The sequence below is a fragment of the Phlebotomus papatasi genome, chromosome 3 (assembly GCF_024763615.1).
Source record: "Phlebotomus papatasi isolate M1 chromosome 3, Ppap_2.1, whole genome shotgun sequence".
Classification (NCBI taxonomy): Eukaryota; Metazoa; Arthropoda; class Insecta; order Diptera; family Psychodidae; genus Phlebotomus; species Phlebotomus papatasi.
In genome coordinates, this window is record NC_077224.1 from 53547260 (window position 1) to 53558978 (window position 11719).

At 35.2% G+C, this 11719-nt stretch overlaps 2 protein-coding genes across 2 annotated transcripts in view; one reads left to right on the forward strand and one right to left on the reverse strand.

Annotated features, from left to right (window-relative positions):
- Positions 1 to 11719, forward strand: part of LOC129807686 (N-alpha-acetyltransferase 15, NatA auxiliary subunit) — a 38705-nt gene that overhangs the window by 1509 nt on the left and 25477 nt on the right. Inside the window, exon 2 of the mRNA XM_055857128.1 lies at positions 3487 to 4769. Coding sequence (XP_055713103.1) covers positions 3487 to 4769 — 1283 coding nt within the window. The remainder of the gene's footprint in view (positions 1 to 3486; positions 4770 to 11719) is intronic.
- Positions 10006 to 11125, reverse strand: LOC129807692 (uncharacterized). Its single transcript, XM_055857136.1, has 2 exons — positions 10366 to 11125; positions 10006 to 10270 (listed from the first exon to the last, which is right to left on the reverse strand). Exons 1-2 carry the CDS (start codon positions 11080 to 11082, stop codon positions 10160 to 10162), a joined length of 828 nt encoding a protein of 275 aa, XP_055713111.1. The 5' UTR covers positions 11083 to 11125; the 3' UTR covers positions 10006 to 10159.

Consider the following 11719-nt stretch of genomic DNA (forward strand, 5'->3'; position numbering starts at 1 on the left):
GACCCCCGATTTCGGAGGTATAATTTTTGGCTTAAAGAAGGAATAAACCTGTCCACATCTATCCGTAAATTCTTCTCGAAAATACTGTTAAATGACACCAAATTGATATAATATGCACTTTAGTAGATTTAATGAAAAGAAATAAGGCTTTCACTCTATTTACAGTTTCTTAAAAAGCCAATTTTGCCTGAAATAAAAAGAAACATCCACCATATGCAACTTCAATGAGTCGCCACTGAAGTAGGAGTCCCAAGAGTCGCGCTTTTTCGCACCCAAAAAACATGCACATACTTTCACATCCACAATATTGATTCCTATTTTATTTTAGAGAGTTTTTAGCAAGTCTGGTGGTTCAAGATTACCAAATAACGAGAAAAAGCCGTGGAATCTTGCTAAATCGAACGAAAACATTCACTAGTTGACATTTTCTGGCATGCAAGAAAAGCCAAAATATGGGGTTGCCGTATAACAAAAACAGCTTACGCCAAAGCACTATTCCACGTTTCTGCATACGAAAAAAAATTTAAACCTAGCTTAATTTTAACCCTAGATTAACGCTAATCTGAGGTTCAACTAAAGTTATTCTTCGTTTCAACATTCAGCTGTTAATGTGCAAGTGTGATAACGCCGTTAATTTATTAATCTCACGAAATAATTACATTGCTCAATATGCTTTCTGAGGAAAATTATACCACCCCGCTGTCTCGTTTTACCCCTGACAATTCTGCGTCGGTCTCTCCCGAGTGTTTTTATGGATTTAAATACAAAGCTGTCTATGTTAATTTAAAGACAACAAATCAATATAAATATAACAAATTACAGTAAGAAAAGACCTGTTTACATTGCATTGTGAGATATTTCCATAAAAAATAGTTTTTTTTTTTAAAGAAAATTTATTGATTTTACGTCAAAATACGTATGTCAAAATCCTTCCTTTTGATAAAATTGTCTCACAACGTGTAGAGGTACTTGAAAGGGCCTTAGTGGCAGCCGCTGCTGATTTTATTTTCAATTTTATTTTTTAAAATAAAGAATATATAATTGCGACTAGAGGTCTGATTGAATGCGTGCAGAATTCAACTGTTTTTTTTTTCGTTTTATTATTTTTAATAAAGATTGTAAAATATTGCAAAGAAAAACGGCACTCGGGATCAAGTGACAGTGGCTCCCATATGCATTTTACAGTAGACTCTCTGTCAATTGGGCATTTGGGGCAGAATGTCATGTGGTTTATGGATAGATTTGGGCTTCAAAGCCTTTGTAAATTCCACAAAAAGCGTTCAATTATAAAGAATCACGATAAAATAGGAGGAACTACAGCAAATTAGCTTCATAATTAAACGTGAAAATTGTCAATAAAATTTTTCGCCCGTTTAAAAAAGAGCCGATTGAGCGAGAGTCTACTGTACATGGGAGTTCGACGTTCTGCAGATGTAATTTTCTTGATTATTAATTTGTGAAAACGTAAAAGGAACAATTTGAGAGTGGTAATTGCAAATTATTAAGAAGAAAAATAATGAAAATTCAGTGAATTACTCCGATCGTGAAATGTTCGATGAAAAAATATTTTTGTATGATTCTGATGATGAAAACACGAATGAATGGTTAGAAATATTTTTATACAGTGACCGATGAGTTGAAATCGATCGAATAGAGATCGAATTAACTTTTGAATAATGTGTTCTATTAACCTAATGCATCAAATTTTGCACAGGGAAATGATTCCGACTTTCAGTGGTGACCATTCCAGCGCTTTCTTGACAAAGATCATTGCAAGTTTCTGTCAAATTTCCTAAAAGTTGATTTTCTCTCAATTTAAGATTTAGAGGTCATTTTTACGTACAAACACGTATGAGAATTTCTCTGCATTTGCAGCCGTTGCGCGAAATATCTTAAAAGTAAGAATTTTTTCGTATTATAAGATTCGGTACAGTGCGAAGGATAGATTGCTGTTTAAATGCATTCTTTTCTCAGAGCCGAGTCCTGTGAGTTAAGTTCGGGATCAATTTATGAGTTGATGAGTCTATGAGTTTTGAACAAATGAACACTAACCTTCATGTCGGTCCAATCATTTTAATATCTCAGACATTATCACTGACCTTACTGACATTTGGAAGAGTAGGAGAAAAAACATTCAGAGAATAATATTATTTTCACAACTAACAATGGATGCTGCTAATCCTCTTATTTCACTGCACTTTATGATTTTTTTAGATAATTAATGTGATTAAAAAAATTTTGAGGTGATCATTAAATTGATTCCTTAGATGCCTCTGTCTGTCTGTACCGCGCTTTTGTCAAATTGATAATTGATTACTAATTACGTGCTTTATAATACGATTATGATCAACCGGGTCGGAGTAGCCTGGCTTACACGCTACACCGTGTAGGTTTAACCCATTCCTTACCATGGTAGGGTGAAAGGAACACCTATTGACACTTAAGAACTCGTGTTACGACCTATTGACACCCTACTCTATATCATTTCGAATGCGAAAATTGAACACCTATTCTTATCGGAAAACGTAGATTAATGGAAAAACGTCATATTACATACATTTTGTTAGATTATATTAAATAAATTTCAACATTTTGACAAATGTGTCAATAGGGGTTCCCTGTCGAAGAGGTGTTCCTTTGACCCTATTACACATCATACGCAAATTGAGTGATTTTAGATGATTTATTCCTGGGCAATTGATAATCGAATTTCTGACGTGAATGGAATTTTAGTTACTTTAGTCCTTCAATTACTTCGGAAAAATAGTCCGACGAAGATGAAAATACATTTTGTTATTATTATCTTGCTTCCCAGTCATGCAAAAGTTTTGCTCAAAATGGCGGACGACACATTTGACATCCCGTCGAATTTGATAAAATTGGCCTTCATCATCTTTCCTGATTTGAATTCTGATTTCCAATTTGTGTTCTTGGATAGTTACTCTATATTCAAATTAATAGAGTTTGTAATTAATTAATGTAAAGAATTTAAATTCAGCGATCGTTAAGAGAGCGTCTAATTCGGCTGACATTTCGGTCCCAAATGCCCGAATTTGAGAGAGTCTACTGTATATTCTAATTCTACAAAAAAAAACTTGTATTATATTTGCGAGACATTGAACAAATTCAAAAAATTCTCCGGATTACGAAGCGGACATCTGTCATATTGTCTCCCAATCATCCAGATTACAAAGCGGGTACTGTAGATAAAAAAAAATTCTTTTCAAAAAAATCATCTTATTAATCTGTAAGAAACTTATTCCAAAATATGAACATTCTATTTCAAGTATTTCTGAATAGGTTAAAATGTCTAATAAGACCTATAAGACTATCGTATATATGTATAGCTTTCATGTAAGTCTTTTGAAATCGATTGGATATGTGAAAATTTCCATCTGGGTTCATATAGGGACTTTCCGGGGAAGATGCTTTTAATGGGAAAGAAGGAAATTAAAAATTTCTTTTGCACGGTATTTTATTTGGCAGAAATGCTACGAGATGAAACAATACAAGAATGGCCTGAAACTTGCCAAGCAGATTCTGTCGAATCCCAAGTTTCAGGAGCATGGCGAGACACTGGCCATGAAAGGATTAACACTGAATTGTTTGGGACGCAAGGAGGAGGCGTACGATCATGTTCGCCGGGGGCTGCGCAATGATCTGCGCTCCCATGTGTGCTGGCACGTGTACGGACTGCTGCAGCGCAGCGATAAGAAATACGATGAAGCCATCAAGTGCTATCGCAATGCCCTGCGCTGGGAGAAGGACAATATTCAGATTCTGCGAGATTTGTCGCTGCTGCAGATCCAAATGAGGGATCTGGAGGGGTACAATGAGACGAGAAGTCAGCTATTTCAGTTGCGTCCCTCACAGCATGCCAGCTGGATTGGCTTTGCGATGAGCTACCATCTTCTGGGGGATTTTGAGATGGCCAACAGTGTACTGGAGACTCTATTGCAATCCCAGACGCCAATTGATACGCATGACTACAAGCACAGTGAATTGTTGCTGTATCAGAATCAGATTCTCCAGGAGTCGGGGCAGGTGGACAAGGCTTTTAAGCATCTGGAGGAGTTTTCCTATCAAATTGTCGATAAATTGGCTGTCAAGGAGACCATGGGAGAGCTCTGTTTGAAGATGGAACGCCATTCTGATGCTGTGCCCATTTATCGGGAATTGCTGGAACGTAATCCAGAGAATACCATGTACTATCGCAAATACATGGAAGCACGTCAGTTGCTGGACAAACCATCTGAACAGTTGGCTGTCTATACGGAATTTCAGAAGGAATTCCCTTCGTCCATCTGTCCGAAGCGTCTGCCGTTGGATGTGGCGTCAGGTGAGGAATTTCGTCGGCTGGTGGATCAGTACTTGAGACGGGGGCTGCGCAAGGGAGTGCCGCCGCTCTTTGTAAATATGCGCTCCCTCTATGCTCTTCCCGAGAAGGTGGACATCATTGAGACTTTGGTTCTGGGCTACTACGATGCCCTGCAGGAATGCGGATTCTTTGCAAAGGAGGACGCTGAGGTACCGGATGCAGTCAAGGAACCCGCCTCGGCACTGCTGTGGACCCTGTACTACCTAGCTCAGCACTTTGACCATTTGCGGCAAACGGAGCAGGCGCTGAAGTTCATCGATGCGGCCATAGAGCATACGCCTACTCTGATCGAGCTATTTGTGACCAAGGGACGCATCTACAAACACGCTGGAGATCCCTACGAGGCTTTCCGGTGGCTCGATGAGGCACAGAGTCTCGATACGGCTGATCGGTGAGTTGAAAAACATTTTTTTTTGTTTGCATTTCATTTTCATAGGGGAAAGAGGGGCAGTTCAATTATTTAAGAAACTGTTTTTGGCGGTTTAAATGGATAAAATTAGCTCGAAGTTATTCTTTTTTACCTGCTAAAAGAAGAATTTGCCCATTCTGCATTGAAAGCACTAAATAATTTGAGTACAGAACATACACAGTAAAAAAAATGTGTAAAATATTACTACTATAATAGTGCAAAATCGACCATTTTAGTTGTTTAATTTAAAAATGTTTAATAAATGCACAACATTTTGGTAATTTATTGTCACGTGATTGAAAATTACCACTATTATAGTTGAAAAATTTTCAACAATATTGTTTAATTTGAAAATGTGTAAAATTTTAACACTATAATAGTGTGAAATCGGATAAATTAATTATTTAATTGCGATCTGTGTAAAATTTCTTACTGTTATAATCATAAAAAATTTTCAACAATGTTTCGTGATTTAAAACTATTTAACAAATTCTAAAAATTACCACTATTATAGTGTGTGTGTCTATAAATTCTGTTCTAAATTTTTTTAAACAGTTTTTCACATTATTATAGTGTGAAAAATACACAATTTTATGGTATTTTTTGTCACATGATCAAAAATTAACACTATTATAAGTAGTATAGTTCTAGCAGCTATACAATAAGTGTGTGTAGTAGTATTGGTGAGTCACTCACACACATAAACCCAAGCTCTAGCGCCAGGTCGCGCAGACCTACAATCGATGACGTATACTAGTGTGTGTATCGGCACTAATACATAATCGCACTGCCCGCGCTCTCCACCTCATGATCCTAGCTCCCGAGATCCCTTTCCCCACTCCCAGATAATGTAAATAATTGCCGGTAAATGTATGATCATGGGTTAGTTAATTCAGAAAGTTACTTACCAATTTTTTTTTCGTTGGATTCTCTAATATCGTTTGAGTTATGACATATACCAGAATGCATTCTTACTCGGTATTAGGTTAATATCCATTTCCAACACATATTTAGTTCGCGCAGAGGTACAATCAGTATACACTAACACATCATAAGATTGGGAAGAGTTGCAAATAATTTGGGAGTATGGGTTTTCTACTTTTGTTTTCATATTTTCCAGAAGATTCTATGCATATGATCGCTGACGTAATGAACTAAGTCAATGGCATTGTTTTTTTTTTTACTCTTATATCCTCAAAGAAAATAGTCCACAATAGAAAAATGTTGAGTCTTGCAAAAAAACTCACACCAGACATTTCTACTCATCGTGTGCGCAAAGGTTTCAATTACACTTTTAACACTAAATGGTCAATCAAGAAAATGCATCACCCCCAATATTAATTTTATATGAAGTTGATACAACTTGCAAATTATATTTGAGATTTCAAGTGTTAATATTCGTTACAGAAAATATATTTTCAAATTCATACAATCAGATTAGAGGAAGCAATTTACTTCAATGAAAAATTGTAGAAATGACTTTTGTTGTTATTTTTCTATATAGAGAATCAAGAATTTATAAAATGGGAAAAATTTGAGCTAATATTATTTTGCACATAACAGAATATTTGAAAATGATGGATCTTTTGAATACTATTTTTAATAGAGAACAAATGAACAAGAGTGAATAGATATTTTAAGTTTTTTTCAGCATAATTTTATTCTACATCTCTCAGTAATATTACAAATTTTATTTTTTTCGATAATATTATAAGGTTGTATACATAAGTGCTTATATTTTACTTAAATTTTTTTTTAGGATATATTAAATAATTAGTTTTCAGAATACATGGTAACTTAAGTACAGAATAAAAACAAAATTATAAAAAAAAATCTTAATATCCAAAAGGTAGAGTATTAAATTCTTCCACACATCTTCTTTTAGTTAATGTAAACTGTACCTTTTTGTGGGCTGAAGCTGAGAAAATTTTAAATTTCTTTTGTCTAGAGATTCTGTTTTTGTATTTAATGTTCAATGTCTCAATATCCCCAAAGACGATTGATCTCATGGCATTGAAATCGAGATGCCTTTCTACCTCATGGTTCATACTTATCCCCTTTGCTACAATTTTGTATGAGTATGAATTCGTAGACGGGGAAAAGATTTTTAATCCATAGGTCTTTGGACCGCAGCTGACATATTCATCGATGTAAGCTCCCGTACCATATTCTGCTAACTCATCGGTCAGCTCCCCCAAAAACTTTCCGCAGCTTAAGGGGTTCTCTTCACCAGCGGGGACCATAAAGATCATTGAATCTGTATCGCAATAGAGAAGATTTTCTCCTAATTTAGAAAGAACTGAGTACAGTTTGATACGGGCGTTCGTAGTAGTACATATGCCTACACCAAGGTTCACATATTTTGATGCGGACTCAGCGTCAGCAATATACTTCCACGAAACAAAAATCTGGTTTTCCCCAACGGGATATAAATCCATTAATTGAATGTCTTCGGATCCAATTAATGCATTTATCTCCTCAGGAGAGTTGCAAATGCTAGTCTTTGTGAAATTTTCACGCATGATGAATCTTCCCCAAAGACTATTTAATACCAGTTTGGTAAGCAATCGCAACCCTTTATTAACACAGATTTTTTCCTTATCCAATTGTATCCCTTCCTTTTCTAAATATTCGCGGATATATTCCTCTTTTGCTTCATCAGATTCTATTCCTGATGGCCATCCGCTTGATTCCTGTTTAATTTTGAGGAAATTATCCACAAAATCGGCAAAGAGACCCCTTTCGTTAGTGTCCCGATTGTACTGCACAGTCTGGTAGGACCAAACCTCGAAAGCTTTAATAACAGTGTAACCGTGACTGGCAGCCATTCGGATTTCATCTAACGACCAGAATCCGGTAAGGGATCTCTCATCGTCAGAGTGTGTGCAACGATCAGTATTTATCATTTCTGTACAAGATCTGCAGAGAGGAAATATTAAACGATTGTTACACCTGTAGGGTAGGCATGGCAAATACAAGTTTCTTGGAGGTAAAACTGTGCATTTAGCTACACCATCATAGTTTAATATTTCCTCTGGATTTTCAAAGACTTTGATGATACTGGGATGGCCTACAAAGTATTTAGAATATTTATTGGCCCAAGGGTACAGTGATGTAAAGTCATAGTAATAGATTTTGTCCCCTGGGCCACATTTTTGATATAATTTAAACACTTCTGTTCGGCCCCCATACACCGCACTTCTCAGATCAAATCCTGCATCAGTAATTTCATCATGGTTATTTAAAGAATCTTCCAATTCAGGTTCTGATTTGAGAAATCTTCGAAAATCGCATTCCCATACCGAAACCAAATTGTAGCCCATATCTTTTATACGTTGCAATCGAGTCAAAGTTGCCTCATAACGACTCTGTATCGTATCGGATGAATCTCCTGAACATACATAGTCTCTATTTAAGAAACATGTATGTCCATGATAATAGCATCCTTCGAAACTATACACAGTGTTTGTGCTATCGTCAAATCCGTCGACAATGTAATGAGAATTTTTCAATTTTACTTCGTACCGAATATCTTTTCCTGTAGTCATCTTTTGATACACGAGCCATTTCAATCCGATTTTGCTTTGGAGATTTATAAAACTCGAACTGTAATTACTTTTTGGTGTAATCGAAAGAGTATTTGGAAGTAAATAATTCTTTCTATAAACCTTCATCACAGAATCGGCTAAAGTAATCGCCTGTAAAAATGGATTGATACCGGTGGTATCCAAAAATGAATACATGAAATTCAAGCACCCGAGTTTAAGAATTTTGACGTCTTGATTGCAATAATGTATCAATTCTTTCCGATTATCAAAAGTTTTATCTTTATTCGATTCGTACCACGCAAGAAACTTTTCATACCGATTTGACGACATTGACTCGATTGCATACATTTCTTGTGGTGGATATCTTCCAATATAGTTCATATTAGCCGAAGTGTTGAATTTATATGGGTATTCACCCTTTTCACAATCACGGAGCCCGAAACTTGCACTAAATTTAGACAGTGCAAAAGGGATAAAACTCAGAGAATCTAGGAACACAATATCTCTGATCTTCACATATAAAATTTTACATCCTGTGAAGATGGGGCTAATATGTTCATCCCTTTTACACAATTCTTCAAGAATAAATTGTCCATCATAGCTCTTTGCATTATGAGCAATTATTGCTGAAGGGAAAGGCCTAAATTTAAGTGCATAATCTACAAATTTCTTGACACACGACCCGGAATCATCATTTTCAAAAATTTTGACCGATGGATTACAATTTGGACATTCAGAATTAGACTCTGCAGATTTTGCACATAAATGACAAACTTCATGTGCTACACACAAATTTGGAATATGATCAGAATATCCATTTCCCCTGTCTACAAGTTCGCACTCAAAATCATAGAAAATTAATGAAAATTCATTAGGGGCTTTCCTTTTTAGAGGTTGAATGAAACAGTAATGAGGACTTGTAACTTGTTTGTAACAAATATTACAAAGTGTTGTGAAACATTGGTGAGGTTCACAAGTCTTGTAAATTTTGTCACAATTCTTGCACATTTTGACTTCATTACATGTTCCCTTTTCAATATGAAAATAGAGGCAGGATTCTCCAAGGAATCTGCGATTGCAATTTAAGCAATCAATCATTTCAGGGACATTGAGACATGGAGGATTATTGTTGCAAAACCTACATTTTTCGGGGCAAATGTGAGTTTTGTTGTACAGATGATCACAGTAATTACACTGAAACTTAAAATTAAAAAATCCCTTAAGATTCTTGATACAAAAGAAATGCTTCACATTTTTAGTTTGATCCTCAAAGTAAAATAAATTAATTGTTTGATTTTGGTTCTCAGAAGTTTTCTTGGTAGATAGTAGAATACTTTTGAAATTATGTAAATCATTGTAAATTACTACTCTATACAGATATGATACTTTTTTAACAAATTTATGTATAAGTTCTAAGTTATACGTTCCATCTGAAGAGATTTTCATACCGTGATCAAGGACAAATCTACGTGCATCAAGTTTTAAGGTACCCTTTGATCTCTTGTAGTTTAAAATTTTTGCATCAGCTTCAGACCCATCAAGTAAAAGGCACTTACCAATTATTAAAGATATTGGAAGGCAACTCTCTCCGATGTTGATGTCGATGATACTCTTTTGTTTGAAATAACCAATATCATCAATTCCCATTCCTGCAGGACTATGTTGTCTCCCTCGCCCCTCCATAGGGTGAAACAAGTATGCTCTCACTTGTAGGACCTCGGATGAGTGAAACAGTTCGGTACTCTGATGGACCTGAAGTACATAAACAGTTAATATTGTAATCATTGTACATATGAAAATTTCATCAGATTTTAATCATCTTTTTTATACACTTACCTTTTCCATATATTCGAGAATTATGTGAGAGGTGAGTGCATCCAGGGGTCTCATTCCTATATAAATGGCCTTTTCAGTGGGTTCTTCTGTTACGAATATCTATCAAAAAAAAAAAAACATTTGAGTGATTTAGATTCATATTTACGTTAACAAATAGATATCAGTATTGTCTGAATAACAAATATAATATTTACCTTAAGGATCACACGGTCGGCATTTGATTTGGAGTCCTTCCGAATTTCCTCAATGACAGCATCAAATCCGTTTTCCATCCATTTTTCAATTGATGTGTCTTTTGGTTTGTTCAAACGGAAATTGATAATAAGCTGTGTGATTTTGAAAAATTCGCTATAATTTCGCGATTTGTTGAGAATTTTAACCATATTGGCCGAATCATCATGAATAACCAAATCATCTGATACATTTGATTGTCTTCCTACACCACTTTGTATATGCAATTGACCGTTTGATTGATCATCATCTTTATCTTCGGCATAAGCATCCATTGGCACTTTTATATCATGATTTGCTGTGGCATCCTGATCAATTTTGCGCCTCTTGGGGGCAGGTTCACTACTATCATCGATAGCCTCTTCATTAGAAAGAATTTCATAAGCTTGTTCACTCAGAGCATCATCAGTAAAGTTCCTAATGCTCATTATGAATTTCTTTTTTTCACTTGGTGGTAATTTTACACCTTTCTTCACTAGTTCCTTTAATGTCTTTAGAATGTCGTTATATAGTTCACAATTTTGCTTGGAATGCAAGAGTTCGATTAACTCAGTCACAGATTTTCTTTGCAACATCATTTGAACAAAAGCATCAACAGCCAAATTGATTGCATTATCTCCACGATCAGAGAATAAAATTTTTGATACACTTGAAAACTTATTAAATCCTTCGGAACTCATTTTCTTACTTTTTCGTTTGATTTATTTAACACTTGCAAAAGAAATGACCACTCGAGAAAACTGTCCAGAATACTTTGATCTTTTTTCACCACAACATCTTCTTAAATAGATTTTCAAGTGCATGGAAAATTATGATTATTGCACTTGACGAAATAATTTTACACATACACACGCATAAGTTGTCACATGCATATATTTCTACCTTAATAATTTCACAACATGAGGAAAAGTATTGCACGTGTGAGAAAAAATAGCAAATATGCAGATGAAGATCGTGAGACGAAAAATTGCATAAAAATTTCTTTACCGAAAAATGTATGATAGATGTACTTGACAAAATAAATTGACACTTACACAATCAAATTTTTGTCACATGAAAATGGCTTTAGAGCAGATTAATTGCTACGAATTTACTTTCTGAAAAACTACAACAAACAAAAATGAAATTTGAGATTTTCCCTCTTCATATTCAATTGGACATGTCTCAAACATGTCGTGATGATACTGACAAAATGCATTTTTGCGATCGCGAATTTTTGTGCATCATGATCACTATGTTTTTATGTTGCACCGTGAAAAAGAAATACATGAAAATAACATTTGTAATATACGTTCCAATGAGCCCACCCCCGCAACC

Coding starts and splice junctions, on each gene's coding strand:
- LOC129807692 (XM_055857136.1), bottom strand. CDS start 11,082: ATGAGTTCCGAAGGATTTAATAAGTTTTCAAGTGTATCAAAAATTTTA. Junction 10,271..10,365: donor CCGACCGTGTGATCCTTAAG/GTAAATATTATA, acceptor TTTTTTTGATAG/ATATTCGTAACAGAAGAACC.